Genomic DNA, 18,622 nt, shown 5'->3' with positions numbered 1-18,622 from the left:
GTCCAAAGCCCGGGGAGGGGCTAGGGCCATGCCATGACCCCATTGGAAACCCTGGGGGAGCTCGAGTTGGTTTGCATCGACGGTGCTCCCCCTATTGGTGGTTGAGCCTTACAGGACTCCCTGCATGGCAGGCAGGAGTCAGATATAGTCGGGTCAATTCCAGTGCCTAAGCCAATACAGCTCACATTCTGTAACCAATAAGGTTGTTGCCTAAATTTGCCCAATAACCATTAACCTAATATACTGTGTCCTTGTGGCTTATTCATCAAGGGGGGTGGGTAGCCTTGGGGTCTTGACATGCAAATATATCTCTCTGTTTGGGTGATAGTTTGGTGGAGTTTGGGAATGAAGAGCCTATTTAGAGTGAGAGGAGAAAGTATTGCCCCCATTCTGGTTTGGCTTTGTGACAGATTTGATTGGCAATGTTGAGATCTGTATATTCCCTGCATGATCCCCAACTGGTTAACATGCATCCACCAAGAATAACTCTCTTTTAAAGGGTGGGGAAATGAGAGAAATTGCACAAACGGGGAAAATGAAAAACCTTGCGGGGGAGATTGGAGAAGACTTTGATACCACCCTCCAAAACTCCCCTTTTCATGCTGAAAGTGATCACCCATGAAAATGTTGTTGCATCCTAAATTAAGATGTACTTCTCATGTGTGACCTTGTAGGCAAGTAGAGAAACCACAGCATTGGGCACATAATAGGAAGGCATGGGAGGCACATGGAGTAAAAGGAACTGTGTGCGAGAGCCAATGAGATCTTAGCTCCGCAAGAAACGTAAGAGAATCCAATGACTTCTTCCTGATGAAGCCATTTATTCTTGTTTTTTGGATGGCAGAGGCAGAATGGAGCAGTTGTCCCGGCAGCTTCCGTGAAACACATCAGCCACCGGAGATTCCTGGCTTCCTTTCAACTGGATAAAGTTTCCAACGGAGACCAGGACTTTTACCGTTGTGTTACCCAGTCTGGCAGGGGCTCTGGCGTCTCCAACTTTGCAGAACTGATTGTGAAAGGTATGCAGCAGTGAGTGTCAGGAGGGTTGACTTTGGCTTAGGGCTATACCAGTAGAAGACAGACCTGGAAAGCAAAGAACTAGGGGAGGATTTGACTCCAATTCAGCAGTGGATGCTGGTTTTGCCAAGCCCTGCAACTCATGTCTTGTGTCACTGAACCAAAGCTTTGAGAAAAGTGCTTTGAAGCTGGGAACAGACAGGCGTGACACTGCAGAGTCTTGGCTGCTGTGCACACGTAGCAAAGAAACCCTCCCAAACTCTCGGTGATGGGTGGATTTTGCAAGCCAGTGAACACAAACTATTAGAGGAGGGGGAGGGAAAGCAAATAATCTGCCTTTGCCGCATGTCCTTTGTTCATTTATTTTGGCAGGTGCAGCTGAGTGTCATTTATTTTAGATGGAACACTGCGGCACCTTAAGTGTACCCATTTGCTTTGACATTACTGAACTTTTTTTGGAGGGTTGGGGGGGCACGCGTAGAGGGCAACAGAAGAGGTATACAATGAGCTCCATGCCACCTTGATTCTGCTTAGACTGAGCCATTATGGGGAGCATAGAATCTTCGATTGGAATAGACCTTGAAAGCCATCTTGTTCAACCACCGGTACATTATTGATACAGAATCATAGAAGGCCAGGGATCAATGGCTCAAGTGTAGAACCACACAAACCTTGAGGTTTCACCTCCATTGCTGCTTTTGAGAAGATAAGGAACACTGGGAACCTCTTTCCAACCACCAGAGGCGATTCCTGCTGTTTCTTACCACATGCAAAGTTGTGGTCCCTTGTCTTTATTGTTATTTATTAATTAAATTTTTATACTGCCCTTTACCTGTGGATCACGAGGCAGTTTAGAATATCAAAACACAAACACACATTCCATAGTAGCAAACAGAAAGAATACCCCATCTCCCTGGTTCAAAAGGCCGTAGATTGTTTAATTATCCAAAGACCTGGGAGAGGAGGAATGCTTTTGCCTGGTGCCTAAATATATGTAACAAAAGCGCCAGGCGAGTCTCCCTGGGGACAGCATTCCACAAGTGAGGACCCACTGCAGAAAAGGCCCTGTTCTCCTTTTGCCACCCTCCAAGCCCTTCATGGAGGAGGCACACAAAGAAGTGTCTCAGATGATGATTGTAGTGTCTGGGTCAGTTCATATGGGGACAGGCGGTCCTAGTAAGCCACTTTCTTATTGATAACCGTCTGAAGCTGGTGTGATGGTCTCTTCTAGTAACAACTTCTTTCTCCTTTTGGACAGAGCCCCCTACGCCCATTGCACCCCCGCAGCTGCTGAGAGCAGGCTCGACGTACCTGATCATCCAGCTCAACACCAATTCCATCATCGGAGATGGCCCCATTGTAAGGAAGGAAATTGAGTACCGAATGACCTCTGGGCCGTGGTCGGAGGTTCATGCTGTGAACATGCAGACCTACAAGTTGTGGCACTTGGATCCAGACACGGAATATGAGATCAATGTCCTGCTTACCCGGCCAGGGGATGGAGGGACTGGCAAACCTGGGCCTCCCCTCATCAGCAGGACAAAGTGTGCAGGTAGGAGCTTTCATTATTTTCATTGAGCTTCCTTGTACCATGAAAACCAGTTGCCATACCACCCCAAATGCATCTTCTACAACAGAGCAGTGATGAGCTCCCTACAGGGTAGTATGCATTCTTGCCCATGGGATTAGAACATAGGAAGCTACTACATACAGAGTTGGGCTATTGTTCTGTGTCACTTGCTATAGTCTACCGCAACTGGCAGCGTAATCTACACAGACCAGGAGCCTTCCCCAGATCTACCTGGAAATGCTGTGGCTTGAAATCTGGACCTTCCTCATGCAAATCAGATGCCCTGTCACTGAACTATGGCCCTTCCCTCAAAACACAGACACATTAGAAGCTGCCTTATACTGAGTCAGACAACTGGTTCATCTTATCTACCTGATTAGTGCCAATCTGACTGGCAGCATCTCTCCAGGGTTTCAGATAGAGGATGTTCTCCATCCTACCTGAAGATGCTGTGGGTTGAACCTGAGACTTCCTGAATACAAGGTAGATGCTCTACTGCTGAGCTACAGTCCTTCACCTGCACACAATATTGTAATTCCAAACCTCATGCCTGCTAGTTGATTTCTTTTTTCTGTGCGGCTCTGCTTCCTGCGCTCTTAGCTGCTAAAATCAGCAACTTGCAAAGCTGCCAGCCAGATGCAGCCTGAAGAAAAGGAGGGGCAGGACTGCAGCTTTGTTTTAGGTGTTTGTGGCTGAGACCATAGCAAAAGCAAAAGGCTCGAGGCAATAGCAGTTTGTACATTGATCTAGCAATGCTATGCATAAGCGTCAAGCGTTATCCATCCAAAAGCCCATGTCCATGGAAAATTTCCAAAATGGCTTTGGTGATGTGGACTTAACAAGTGATCACTGGAAAGCCCAAGGCATGTTGCCAACACCTGCATAGTTTAATTTAATGAAGATGGTCAATGGACCTTCAGACTGAGGGAGTGGGGACAGTAATTCAGTGGTAGTGCACCCGAGTTTGATCCCCCACATCTCCAGTTAAAAGGGTCAGGTAATAGGTAAAGATACTTGCTCTGCTCTGCTCTGCTCTGGGCAGGCTGCTGCCAGTCAGAGTAGACAGTAATATGCTAGATGAGCAAATAGTTTCACCTGTTATGAGGCAACTGCCTTTGTAACTAAATTGGAATTCTAAGATCTTTAAACTCAGCATAGCTACCTGCATTTGGATTGTTCCAAATAATGGCCAAAGAAATGCTTCTTGCCAAGGTCTACCAGAGTATGGCATCAAGAGAGGTATGGCATCAAGAGAGGTGGGGCAGGCAGAGAGAAGACTGGAAGAGTAAAAGGGTCAGGATGAGAAAGTCCATCATATCTTATGGCTCATTCACAGATAAAATCATAGAATTGTAGAGTTGGAAGGGATCCTGATGGGCGTCTAGCTCAACCCCCTGCAATGCAGGAATCTCAATACATGGTCCCCCATCCAATTTGAAACCTTACCGGACACTGCTTAGCTTTGCAAATGTGCTAGCAGGTTTTTTTAAATTGCTGCAGTCCCCTATGTTGCACTGAATAGGCATGGCTGTGGCTAGTTGCTATTCAGTCTGCTGGCCTAGTCAAGAGAAGGCTCAGACAGCAGCTTGTGTGTTCTTCCTCCTTCACACTTTGAGAATCAATAGCTGAGTCACTTTGCATTTTACAAGAGTTGTGGTTCACAAAAGTGGCTTAGTCTGGAAGCTGACAGTAGGGATGTTCTTTGTTTGAGGCTCAAGGAAGCTATTTAAGTACCTGTCCGTCTGTCTACCTGGGAAGGTATTATGAAGTTCCTTAAGTCCTTGGCTGTCTCCAAGCTGGATGTGTTTACTGTCACTGATGCCTGCAATTAGGCAAGTGTTAATGACTAACCTGAGACAGCACAGGGAAAGAGAGAGAATCTTTCCGACAGAAGCCGGCTCTTGTGATCCAGATTTACAGTTGTGTTCACCAACAGGGGCCACGTTAAACTGATAAATGATCATTGCTTCAGAAACCGAGTAAAGGAACAGTCACAGCTTGTTGGCAGCAGGTTGGATTAATAAAAGGCTGGGGATGAAGTGGTTTATCAGCCACTGGTGCCCATGGTCTATAATTTATGGCTAAGAGTATTCATGTTTAAATCTGAATGGGTTTTGGGAAGATGGGTAAGGCTGCCCTGGTGCCCCAGGCAGAAAGGGCAAGGGAGGGAGCTTCAGAAATAATATACTTTCCTCCCAAGAACTAGTACCTCCTAAAGGGTTGCTCCATTTAGTGGGGAGACCCTCATCATCCCTCTCTTGCTCTAAGGACATAGCTCCCCCAATTTCTTCTGAGTAGAAGGATGAACCTCTGATAATATTCCCATCTCTTTCACAGCATAGAAGTCAGTGCCTACAGAACTGTACACATGCCTTTTATACTGGCACTTCCACCTCCTCAAGTAGATGGAGCCAAGTGCAGTTTAGGCTTTGCCAGGCTGCATTAGGCTTCAGATGCTTCCAGCTTTTGGCTGAGACATCATCTCCTAAAACTCATCCAGTAAGGCATGCCGAGAGCTATCCAGGGTCCTGATCTGTTTAGAGATACCTGCCTGGACTTGTTGATCTTTGCCTGACCTAATTTTTCCCTGCCTTTTGCTCTGACCTGCTTATCTGCACTGATTTGGCCTGTTTATTACTACCACCGCCCCATGAGTCCCAGGGACACAACATAACAGGATAGTACTTTGTTCTATATGCTGAGAGTACAAGGACGTGAAGAATCTTCTAATAGGCTTGAATCAAATGAGCAGCACTGGTTGCTTAAACACAGGCATTACAAGACAAAACTCAACCAGACATTAGATTACCTGGATCTTAGATTTAGTGGACCTGGAAGACAAGGAGAGAGTAGCATATAAAAATCTAGGTATGGAAGAGAGGTGTAAAGAAATATGGGCACATTTTGTGCAAATATATGCAGCATTAAAAGAAAGCATTATTACAGACCATCTGGTATGTTTTCTTTGTCCTTCCCTCTCCCTCTCCTGTGCTTTCTTCATCTTTATTTTCCCCTCTCTTTCTCTACCCTCTTCCCTTATTATTCCTTATTTAATTATCTGTCTTTGGGGGGAAAAGGTGGCATGTAGGGATGTTTAAAAGGCTCTTTTATAGACTACTACCAATACTCCAGGATTGTAGGAGCATGTGGGGCTGCCCTGAGGAAGCTACCTTATACCAAAACAGATCATTGATCCATCCGGCTCAGTGTTGTCTACGGAGCTTGGTTACAGCTCTTCAGAGTTTCAGACAACCTGGAGAGGCCAGGGGTTGAACCTGGGACCTTCTATATGCAAAGCAGATGCCCTACCACTGCACTACTACTTTCCCTTCACCCTTTGTTTGTCCATTGGTCCTGACCTTTGTTTGAGCTTGTTCCTTAAGCCTGGCTCTTTTGCTTTGGACTTGCTCTTTGCCCCCGACTATTTCGTTGTCCCATGGCTTCTGGTTTCTGGCTCAACTCAGACTGTTGCCCACTGCCCAGCCCTGACACCAATGAAGGTCATACAAACACAGAAAGCTGCTTTATGCTGGATCATACTTCCCCATTTAACCCAGAATTGTCTATTCTTGCTGGTAGCAATTCCCTGGGGGCTTTATCCATCATCTGCCATCTAATTATCCCAACAGGAGATACCCAGGATTAGATCTGGGCTGTTTTGCATTCAAAGCAGGTTCTCTGCTACTGAGTTATGACCCTTCCTGAAATTGCTGCTGGATGGTATCAATTCCTCCTCCTCCTCCTCCTCCTCCTCCTCCTCCTCCTCCTCCTCCTCCTCCTCTGTGCCACTGTTACTTGTTCCCTTACCTGCTCTCTTCATTATTCAGGAACTGCTGGATTTTTGTGTAGCTCCTCCATCAGGGTAACCTCCAAGCTGTGGTGCCAGTGTGGTGTAGTGGTTAAGAGCGGTAGTCTCCTAATCTGGTGAACCGGGTTCGCGTCTCCGCTCCTCCACATGCAGCTGCTGGGTGACCTTGGGCCAGTCACACTTCTCTGAAGTCTCTCAGCCCCACTCACCTCACAGAGTGTTTGTTGTGGGGGAGGAAGGGAAAGGAGATTGTTAGCCGCTTTGAGACTCCTGAAGGGGAGTGAAAGGCGGGATATCAAATCCAAACTCTTCCAAACTCTTCTTCTGTAGGTTGCAGCTTTTCAGTGTTCTCAGCCCCTGGTCTGACTCCATCCACTAGGCTGTCCATTGTATCCTTCTGGACAGGAAGGGGTAAAGATGGGCTTCCTTACTTCTTTACTTGCACAACAGTGTCTTCTTAAAATCTGGTGTTTCTGTGTGTGTGTGTGTGTGTGTGTGTGTGTGTGTGTGTGTGATATTCCATGAGCCTGACTTCTGATTTCCTTCCCTGCCTCCTGGTTTTCTCTATGGTTCTGACTTATTCCTCAGTCCTGACTACTGGTTTTGCCTCAGAGCTCATGGCACTTCACCCAGGTGCCTATGGTCCACCTCTGACATCATCTTCTCCCTCTGATCCCAGTCCAGCGATGTCTGCTTCTTGCCAGGCAGCAGGTGTGGGAAACCTTTGGTCCTTGGCATTTTGCTGAACTACAACTGCCGTCAGCCCCAGCAAGCATGCCCAGCGTGGTGGAACAAAGGATCCCCACGTCTGCCATGCTGAAAACCTGCAGAACTGTTTCCCTCTTCCCTGAGTTCTCATTGGAACAGAAAAGAAGATGAAGAAAGTCTGTGCTTGGAAGGCAGCAACAGCAACACCTCCTTTACCTCTCTTAAAATGCTACACCAATCTTCAGCCTTGGGTGAGAAACTTGTCAGTGACAAAGATGGGAAATGGAACTAATTTCCACCATTGAAAAAAAGAAAGGAAAGGAAACCTTCGAGCCCTTCTAACCTAGACACTGAATTTGCAACTCGCGGATGTCTGAGTCTCTGCAGCTACAGGAAGTGTGTGCTCTGGTGGTTAATAATAGTGTCTCTTGAGTTGATTATGATAGGCACGCTCTCTTGTCTCCCTGGGCTGTGCATTATGATTCCTTTTAAGAGAAAAGTGCCCTCAGTAGGGGAAGCCATGTCAGCGGGAACTTGGGGAAACTGTTTGCTGCACGCGATGGGGAAAAAATGGGCAGAGGGGGCTCTGGAACATTAACTGCCGCAAACAGTGCCAGTTGAAGTGCATGGCTCTGCCTCTGATTGACTTTTCCCTTTTCTTTTTCGGCAACGACCTCCTGCAGCATTTGCTCTGCTGTATTGTTCCCTAAGCCTTTCAAGCAGGCTGCTGGCTCTGTTGATGCAAATCCCGTCTCTCTCTTTCTCTCTCTAGAGATGACTCGAGGCACCACTAACTGGATTGCCATAGTGGAGGCATGACCCGAATTGTTCCAGGTGTCTCAGCTGGGAATTCCCAAGTCGAGCTTGTTAGTGATTCAGGCTTCATTAGCAAGTGCTTTCTGCTCTTGATCTCTGTCCCTTTGTTCCAAATTCAGATCCAGGCCACTGCCTTCCCTCAATGCTCCCTAGTTAGCAAACATGACCCAGACCTAGCAAAGTTTTTCTAGCAAAGCTTGTGCCCTGATAGCTGGAGCTGTAGCTCAAGCGTAGAACATCTGTGTTGCATGCACAAAGTCCCACATTCAGTCTCTTGCATCTCCATGTAGGACAGGGCTTGCCTGAAACCCTGTAGATCTGCTGCCAGCCAGTGTAGACAGGACTGAACTAGATGAACCAGTGGTCTGACTTAGTATTAGGCAGGTTCCTAAGGTTCTTCAGCCTGGTCTCCCTACCCAATGTTTTGGACTACAACTCCCATCAGCCACTTCAGCATGGCCAATAGTCAGGGGTGGTGGGAATTTGGAATCCACAACATCTGGAAGGCACCAGCTTCAGGAAGTCTGCATTGAGAGAACAAATGTTCTGCCTGCCTGCTTAGTTTGGACTATTGAGTCATATTTGGAGCAGTCAATAATGAAAATTATTTTATTATTTATACCCCACCCATCTGGCTGGGTTTCTCCAGCCACTCTGGGTGGCTTCCAGCACATAAAAACATAATAAAATATCAAACATTAAAAACCTCATGATACAGGGCTGCCTTCAGATGTCTTCTACAAGTTGTTTAGTGCTTTATCTCCTTGATAACTGATGGAAGGGTGCCACTGCCAAGAAGGCCAATTGATGAGAATGATGGCCAGTTGTCATGGCTCAGGATTCCCTGCTCTCTTCTATAGGAGGAGAGGGGCTGGGTAGAGATGGCTTTATTTCCAGAGTAGTTTAACAACAGGGGCACCAAGTAGAAGGGGTGGGGGGCCAGCCCCTCCAAAAAAATTCAGATGAAAGGGCTACCCCCCAGTGTGAAGTAACTGTATAGGAACTTAGCTCTTTACTGAGTCAGAGTATTGGTCCACCTTGCGCAGTATTGCCTACACTGACTGGCAGCAGCTCTCCAGGCTTTAAGACAGGTGGCACTTTCAGCCCTATCTGGAGATGCCAAGGGATTGCAGCAGGGACCTTCTGCATGGAAAGTAGCTGTTCTGCAACTGAGATACCCCCCCCCCCGAATGGGAACATAAAATGCTGCCTTATTCTGAATCAGACCACACATCCATCTAGCACAGTACTGTCTGCACTGACTGGCAGACTTTCAGACAAGTGACCTTCTCAGTCCTACCTGAAGCTTCCAGGGGATTGAATCTGCTTGCAAAGAAGATGCTCTACCTCTGAGCTATGCCCCTTCCACTTTTAAGGATCTAGCCACACACCTGTCTTTCTGTTTTCTGTATTCTTTTCTGGGCCTTTGTCTGTGCTCATGGAAGTCCCCTCCCACCATTGCCTGTCTCTCCGCACCTCCTTTCTTCATCTCCCCTTTGCTCTCCCTGTCTGTCTCTTTCATTTTATTTCTGGTCAGTCCCCTGTCACATGTTCACTGATCCCAACATAGTTCACAGAGTGCTGGCACCTTGCTGTCTCTCTCTCTCCCCCCCCCCCACTCCCACCTTCAGTGGTGGAAGTGCAGATTTGCATTTGATCAGCAAAGGAAGAGATGATTGCTGTGGGATTATTTTCTGCACTCCCCTCATGACAACTGCTGGGCGGCTGCTGCTTCTGCTGCAGGGACAGAACGAGAGGCACCCAGGAATTGAATCATTCTAGCGAGGGTGCCTGGCATTGTCCCCTTGCCTTGCAGGGACATCTTGTTCTCTTTGGGTATCCCAAAGGGAGGCTGACGATGCAAAGGCATGTGAGAGGATGCTGGGAGCACAGTTGGCTTGCCCTGTTCCTGTCACTTTGCTCTTCTTCTCTTGGGGCACTGTGTGTGCGAGAGAGGAGGAGGCTGGGAAAATCTCTCTGAGGTTCCTGACTGAACTGCCGTGACCTTGTGGACAGTGCAGGGCATCACTTGACATGACATGTTGCCTTGCAGCTCCGGTGCTGCATAAAGGGAGCAAGCTCTACACTGACAGCATCCAACATCCCAAGGTCGCCCTAATTGGCTCTTTGGAGGTCAAGGATGCTGCCTTTTTATCTATTTATTTTCTTGAGCTAGGAGTGGGGTGGTCTGAGGTGGTTAAGAATGGTGTCTCATCCATCTGCAAAGTCACAGGGTGTGTTGTGCCCCACTCACGCCCTGTCGGGACCACCCTGCAGTCAGAATTGTCTGAGATCCTGGAGAGGGGAGATCCCACCGCTGGACCCAGTGCATTCCAGATTCATGACAAGGCAGTGGACTCTGACAGAACACCCACCCCCAAATCAACACCCTGGTACAGTAGTTCCCAAACCTTTTCAGGGCACCACTCATTTGTTCCATAATTTCATCTCCACTGCCCCCTACCCTATAAAAAGCATTCAGAACAGCAGTTTGCAAACTCTACTAAGGAAGACTAGAATACAATAAAATTCAAAACAGTAAGAATTAATTCCATGTTTATTCAAAATCCAATTACAATTATTTAGTTTAATTAATTTATCAAAACCAATGACCTTGATCCAGTGACACCAGCTTATCTAAGTCTGATAGCTATTTACACCTTGCCTCTTAGTGCTCTCTTGGGTAATACACCCCCCTAAGGGTACAGCACACTGCCCTGGAAGATGCCCCACCTGTGATGTTACTGTCATGACACTACCTGGAGTGTTTGCAGACTTAGGGGGCTAGATGTCCTCTTGAGTTCTTATGCCTACCAGTTGCTGAGCTTCACACATGCCTGTGGGATGAGGTGGGTTATAGTTCAAGAGAAGAGCACATGCTGCGCATGCAGAAGTTCCCTTCTTCAGTTCTTGGCATCTCCAGCTAAAAGGTGGACCAGGTTAGCAAGTGACTGCAAAGTCAGAGGTCTTTGAGAGCTGCTGAGAGTCATGAGTAGGCAACACTGATCCCGGGAAACAAATCATTTGACTGCATGAAGCATTTTTCTGTGTTCCACTGGAAATGAGTCAGGTCCAAGGCTAGCATCAGAAGGTGCAGTGCATACCTGCCAACACAAGACCTTCCTTCTCTGAGCCCTCCATGGGATGAAGTGAGATGGTAAGGAACACCAGGTGTCTCCCACTGATGCGCCAGAAAGAGGTGGAGGCAGCAAGGTCAGCTGCTGCCAAGCTGTTGGTGGTGCAGTGCTTCATTCAACTCATCTCCTAGTCCCATATGTTAGTTCTGGGTCTTTGGTTAGATAGCTCCCATGCTAGAGCAGCTCCTGCCCTGCTGGACAGCTCCCCAGCCTTACAAAGAGCATGGGGAAGCTGAGCATTACAGCAGTATGGCTCTTGTGTCTCTGGTTACCAACCTCTCTATGTTTCAGAAAAGTAGTACAGCTGCTGGAAGAATCATTGGGCATTGAGAAGTGGTGCATGATATGAAAAGTTCCTCCATCATATGATTTGTTGACACTACATAGCAGCCTCATGTGCTCTCTTGTGGGATTCATGAAAGCATCTGGTTGGCCATAGTAGGAAACAGAATGGATTGCATTGCATTGCATTGCATTGCACTGAGAGGGAAATCTAAAATCTCCCAGTTTGAGTCATTTTCAAGTTAGGCGCCTGTACATTTCAAGCAGTATCAAACAGTCATGGCTCCCCACAAAGAATTGTGGGAACTGCCATTTGGGTGCTGAGAGGAGTTGTTGTTGTTTAGTCGTGTCCGACTCTGCATGACCCCATGGACCAGAGCACGCCAGGTCACTGATGGTTGTTAGGTGACCCTATTCCCCTCTCAGAGCTATAATTTCCAGAATAGTTTAACAATCAATTCCTCTTCCTAGGGAACTCTGGGATTTCAGGGTAGGACTGTAGCTCAGTGGTAGAGCATCTCCAGGTATGGTTGGGAATGCCACCTGTCTGAAACTCTGGAGTGCTTCTGGTGGCCAGTGTTGACACTACTGGACCAATGGTCTAACTTGGTGCAAAGCAGTTTCTTATTATGTTAATTATAGTTCTTAAATTGGGGGACTCCTAACAACAACTCAGTCAGCACCCTTCAATAAATACAATTTCCTGGATTTTTGGCAGAAGCCGTGACTGGTTAAAGTGGCATGATGCTGCTTTAAATGTATAGTGCAGATGGGTTTTAATTTGAGGACTAGGGAAGAGTTTGGTCACCTCTACTGGTAGCCATTAATAACTGCTGGTTTTCAGGAGCTGAACATATTCAGACAAACAAATTCAGAGTGCAACTTTTGCAGCACTTGTAATCAAAACCCCTCCTTTCTTCTCTTCTAGTGGAGAGCAAAAAACTTTCCATAGTGGCAGAAATTCCTTCTGTACACTAATAGCACGATTGCCTGTGCCAGCCTTTTTCAGATGCGAACAATTGCCAGTCTTTACTGGAAGCAGCCCTTGAGCACAGGGAGATTCCCCCTGCGCTGTACCATGTTGCCGGCAGTGATTGACATGGATTGAGTTGCTGCACCAGGGTGTACTACAGCTGTATCGGCAGCTATAAGCACAGGCAACTTTTGTAGTGGCGCTAATTGTATGGATATATTCAGCAATATTAATGCTTTCAGACATCCTTGTTAGCTGATCTTTGACTGAAGCACTTGCGAGGCTGCTTGCATTGGCCCAGGGGTGCCAGGCTGTCTGTTTGCCACTGATCATTTAAATAACACTGAACTTTAGAAAGGAGATTGAAGCTTCAAGACTGGCACTCTCTCAGCTCCGACTTGTGCTGTTCCTGAGAAACCATCCAAGTGCATTGGCCACGAGTTGAGGATTTGGGGTGGGGCTCTTCTACACATGTCAGATGTGGACCAACAATTCCTCTTATGTGGTATTGATCTCCTTCCATCAATTTAATTTAGGCCCATAATCTCTTCCCACAACATCCAGAGGCAGGGAAATCCATAGCTGGGCTGACCCTTCTTTGTGCCCAGTATAAGATCCTAAGAAAAGGCATGCTGGATCAGGCCCAACACCCATCTACAGGTAGTCCAGCATCTTGGTCTCTCCCAGCAGCCATGGAAATTATCCTGGATCCTGAGACACCTGCTGCCATCACATGATGGCAATAGGCCCAATCTTAGTTGCTGCAGAGCTAGGATAGTGAAAATGTGAGCCCTGGACAACACAAGCAACAAGGCTGAGGCTGCTGCAACAGCTGCATCTTTCCATTAATCCTTGCATCTTCTAGTCAGGGGTTTGGATTGCTCTAATAGTCCCACCTCTTAATCTAACTGGCTCTGGATGTAGCCACTACTTGGTTAGGAGACTGTGTGCCCCATATATACCACGCTGAGCATCATGCAGTATGAGCAGGACACCCATGTAATTCTCAGCACCGCAGCTGAAATGTGTCCCTCATTAGATTGGTATGGAAATTGTGGAGCCAGCAGTTGTATCATCTCACGTAGGCCTGCAAATTACAGAGCAAACTTCTTCCTATGTGGCTTTGAGCTGAAAAGTGCCCTGGGATTGATATGTATGTGTTTTATTAGTTTATAGGACAATCCATTGATAAATACTCCCTGAGTGGCTTACAAACAAGACGGTATTAAAAATATAATGCACTGTAATTAAAATCAACAATATGCAATTATAGCTGGGATGAGCAAGGTGGATTAATTTGCTTCCATGATTGTTCTGGGATTCTTGCAATTTGGATGCAAGAAAAGCTGCTGGATCAGGCCAAAGATCCATGCAGTCCAGCATCCTGTTCCCATGGTGGCTAATTGGATGCTCATGAGAAGTTGGTCCTGAGTGCAACAGTGACCTTCCCACTTGTGATAGGCATACTGCCTCTGGCTAACAGTGGGAGTGGGACATAGCCAGTGTTGATGGTAGCCATTGGTAGTCTGATCCTCCAATGAATTTTTCTAATCCTCCCTTTAAACTATCCATGTGGGTGATCATCATGATTAATTCTATCCCAGTCTTAATCTGGTCAGTAATTCCATTTCTAGAATGTAGCTAGCAGAATTCTTCATATGTGCCATTTAAGTGTTAGTAAGTTTTTAATTTCAGTTAAAAAATGCAATTGTGCAGTCATGTCCCTCTACCACTTCGGCTTTCGTCATAGTTTTAGTTTGGTGGGGGTGGTGAAAGCTTTGCATGGAGGGGCATAGCTTTCCATGAAATCGTAAATAAATAAAAGTTTTGAAAGAACAACATCTTCTATTACTTCAATTTTAATTTGAAAATCCCCGCTGTCACCATTGCGCTCCTTTGCAAATTAAAACAACAAGAAACAGACATGGAAATTACTTGTGGCGAGAGTGAAATGCTAGGTTTAAAACACAGACCAAAAATATACCCCTTCTTTCAAAATTTAGCTGTTCACTTTTCCTCCAGAATAATGCTTCTCTAGAATCCCATGGACTGCAAGAAGATCAAACGTATCCATTCTGAAGGAAATCAGCCCTGAGTGCTCATTGGAAGGACAGATCCTGAAGCTGAGGCTCCAATACTTTGACCACCTCATGAGAAGAGAGGACTCCCTGGAAAAGACCCTGATGTTGGGAAAGATGGAGGGCACAAGGAGAAGGGGACGACAGAGGACGAGATGGTTGGACAGTGTTCTCGAAGCTATTAACATGAGTTTGACCAAACTGCGTGAGGCAGTGGAAGACAGACGTGCCTGACGTGCTCTGGTCCATGGGGTCACAAAGAGTCGGACACGACTAAACGACTAAACAACAACAGAATCCCAACTGTATCCCACCTCACCAAGATCTGATCATGCACATAAACACTAAACTGTGGTTTGGTGCAGGGGAAGCTAGCGTGGTGCTAGAAGCGGTTGGACCCCAACTGATCTGGACAACATTTCAGAAGCAGAAAACTGAAAAACAACAACAACAAACCCTCCCCCTCGCATAACATTAGAACTTGTGGACATCCACTGAAGTTGAATGCTCGGAGAATCAGAACAAATGAAAGGAAAGCACTTCTGCATTCAGTGCATAGTTAAACTATGGAACTTCCTTCACAGTGAGGCCCAACACCCTAGATGGCTTTAAAAAAGAATTTGACAAACTCATGGAGGAGAGGGTTACCAAAGGCTACTAGCTGTGAAGGCTGTGTTCTGCCTCCACAGCTAGAGGCAGCAGTGCTTTCGAATATGAGTTGATGAGAACCACAGTAGAGGAGGGAGCTTTTGTGCTCACCTCCTGCTTGTGGGTTTTCCACAGGCATCTGGTTGGCCATGTTGAGAACAAAATGCTGGACCCTTGGCCTGAACCAGCAGGGTCTTCCTATGTTCTTAATCTCAGGCAGAATCCAGTTACTGTCTCTACTTCGCAGTCACAGCTGCTTCAATAACTGAGGGACGATGGCCATCTTGGGAGCTTCTGCACCCCCCCCCCAAGTCGTCCTATCACAAGAAAAGCCCCAGTTCCGATACATATAGGGCAGTTAAACAGATGGTTAAAGGTGGTGGTAGTGGGTCATGGTTGGAATTGAGCAAGCAAGATGGAAGGACAAGTATATTATTACCACTGATGTTTATAGTCTGCCAGAGATGCAGAGAACACTCAATAACTTGTATTGATGAGGTCATAGCCTCAGGTCCTCTGTGCTCATGTCCTGCAGCACTTCCATACCTCAGCCTTGTTCCTGTGTGGTGCTTTGACCTTGCTTTTGACCTTCGGTATTTTTTAAACATTTGCTATAATACCTTTAGCTTATCCCAGAGCAGAACAGGCATTGATCCTGTCCTGCTGTCTCACCCGCTTTGGGCAACTACTCACCTCTGCTCCAGCAACCATGACCTCAGCTGGCTGTCAGCAGCTTTCTTGACCAGGCGCCCTGAAATAAAAACCCCATGCTTGATATTCATCTCACTATTCAGTTCTGAGAACAGTTTAGGGTCTTGTTGCCCTGCTCGTGCTGGATCCTGCCCAAAGGGCCTTAGCACAGCTCTCTGATCACCACCCGCAAATCAATATGGGCTCCCTTCTGAAATGTGATAGTCGGAATGCCTTCAGATACATCTTGAGAGTTCGAACGAAGTTCAGGTCTCGGTTTCCCCATGTGCCACTCTGATTAGTTAACGCTTGTTAGGCTGTGTCTCCATTTCCCACACTTCAGCGTTTGTGCAAGTGTTTGCGGAGGCGTGCTTCCAAAGTATCTGTGATTCACAACAATTGAAAGTGATCATGTTGATAACATCTTTCAAAGTGATAGTATTCATTATTCCCATTAATATTCTCATTAATGATTCTTGTGAATAATAACAGGGAGTTGACTCAGCAAGCTCATATTCCCCCCGCCACCAAGCAGGTTTTTGTATGCATATTTTTGATTATCTTTCTTTCCCTCATTCCCCATGTTTTCCCCTATTTCTTCCCCCCATTCCCAATTAAAGCAGAATTATTGAGGAAGTCAGTCTTTGTGATGCAGGCTAACCTTCTGGACTAGAGAGTGGTTTAGAATTTAGTTATCCACTGGCTTTCACACTTCTTGAGTATCCCACTACAGTTCTTGGCTAACCCCTCCTCCCCACAACTAAAGGGTCTTTTATAACAACAACAACAACCACCACCACCACCACCACCACAGCCACAACAGCCACAACAGCCACAACCACAGCAACTTACCTGCCCTGCAGCTTAAGGTCCTGGGACAGGTTACAACAATTAAAACAGGAAATCTGTTGTGCTAGTGGAACAACAGTGTTGCATGCAGCTCCTGGATTTGCTTCCACCAATTCCTGGTTTGTCATTAAGTGTAAAACAGGAGTTATGGTTCAAAATAAACTCTGGTCCAGGGGTGGGAAACCTCTGGTCCACAGGCCAATCCTCACCCCACAGGGGGTCCACTTTGCCTTTCAAAGCCATTTTCCTCAAACCACGCCCAGCTGTCAATCAGCAGACACCACTTAGAATGTCAGCTGATGGGCTGGGAGGGTGGGAGTCAATTCCCTAATATTGTGGGTTCCCAGTAGGATTTAACCCCTGCATAATAGCTGGCAGTGGGTGGTTAAATCTTGATCTGTTTAGCTGAGCATGCCTGTTCCCTCTTTGGAACAGAGATGCACAGAAAAAAGTAAACTGCAGAAAAACAGGGGGTCTTCTTGCTTTTGCTTCATGCTGCTGCTCCATTGGAAAAGGTACCTGCAACAAAAACAAGCAGGTCCAGTTTTTCCCCTGCATCACTGCATAAAGAAGGCGTACTTCCCAGAGGGAGGAAGAAAAGATCTGTGGAAGGTGCTCTTTTAGATACTCAGGTTCCAAGCCATTTATGGCTTTATATGCTAAGATCTTGGACTGGATCTAGTAACTCTCTGCCAGCCAAGGTGGTGCTTTCAGGACTGGTGGCTCATGGTCCCATTGGGCTTTCTTGCTTACCAGCCTAGTAGTCACTTTCTGCACTAGCATCAAGGGCAGTTGATCTACTGAAGGGCTTGGATGCAGAGCATCACTGTCTCACAGTGTCTTTATCTGCTTCCCTGTATTCACCCGCCTGCCTACAAGTGCTTCTCTTTATATGTCAGGATGTTAGCTTCTTGGAACTTGGATGGCGCCTTTGATTCCTAGGAACATTATTCAGCTCCAGGCTTCCTTGGTCTGTTGCGCACCAGCAGGTATAGCAACGTGCCCCTCTAAATCTTACTTTATTTGTTAATTTATGCCTTTCCAGAGCACCTACATTAACTAGGTGCGGTACACAAACGAAAACAAGACAACAGGCCCTGCCCGCCAGGCTTACACTCTAAACGGCAAGACCGGGAAGTGAGAGGCGGGAGCATAAAGCAGTGAATTGTTCACAAGCATCGCAGCTGGTGCAATACATTCTGCTGCCTGAGGCAGGACATCAAACAGTGTTCCCACCCACAGACACATTCCAAGTCGAAGTGCATAATACATAAGACTAAGCAAGTTATTTTAGCACCTGAGGGGGAAAACCCCACAAGAGTCTCCTCCTAGGAGTAAAAATCCCATGAGTGACAGGCACTAGGAGTCAGATTCCTCTTCCGCAGGTGATGGAGGCAACGACTGCAAATCTGAATGGACGGGTATGCAAAAGCACGGCTACAAGGTGAACTTGTGTGGTCAGTGCCCCCCCATCCCCACAGCTCAAGGATGTGATACCGCCATCCCCTGGCTTCAAGGACTCGCCGGTTCAAGATCCTGGAAGATCTTAGGCTGCACTGCTCTGTTGCAGTAGGAGATTGCTACAGACTTCTGAGCCCCTTCAAGTAGAGCAGCATTTTGCAGCATGGGTGGTGTTAAGAATTAGGCTGCACCTGGTAATGCTACTATAAAAGGGCTTTATTGCAGCTTACTTGTTCCTGGAACAACTTCAGATCTTAGTGTTTTTCAGAGCACAGCTTGTATCCAGCCTGGTGTTGTGTTCAGTCTGAACCTCATCTTACATTCCAGTTGAGCCTCCCCAAACCTCATTGGAGGACAACAAATAGCAATCGTAACATAACAGAGTTGGAAGGGACCTTAAGAGTCATCTAGCACAACCCCTGCAACACAGGAATAACAGCTATGTTATCTCTATCTATCTATCTATCGATCATCTATCATCTATCTATCTATCTATCTATCTATCTATCTATCTATCTATCTATCTATCTATCTAAATTTGTATAAGGAATCTCTGTGAGACGGCCGTTCAATCTCTGTTGAAAA

General features: G+C 46.6%; 1 protein-coding gene across 10 annotated transcripts in view; it reads left to right on the top strand.

Moving 5' to 3' along the window:
• The window catches only part of PTPRU (protein tyrosine phosphatase receptor type U), a 375,331-nt gene that overhangs the window by 192,557 nt on the left and 164,152 nt on the right, over nt 1–18,622 (top strand). For all 10 annotated transcript variants that reach the window (XM_081015389.1, XM_081015387.1, XM_081015391.1 and 7 more), the window contains exons 6-7: nt 845–1,019; nt 2,276–2,569. In XM_081015389.1, the coding sequence (XP_080871515.1) occupies nt 845–1,019; nt 2,276–2,569 (469 nt within the window). The remainder of the gene's footprint in view (nt 1–844; nt 1,020–2,275; nt 2,570–18,622) is intronic.

Source organism: Podarcis pityusensis (assembly GCF_964106645.2).
Source record: "Podarcis pityusensis genome assembly, chromosome: 8".
NCBI classification, from domain to species: domain Eukaryota; kingdom Metazoa; phylum Chordata; class Lepidosauria; order Squamata; family Lacertidae; genus Podarcis; species Podarcis pityusensis.
Note: the sequence above shows the minus strand (reverse complement) of the source record. Positions and strands in the feature narration are given on the sequence as shown.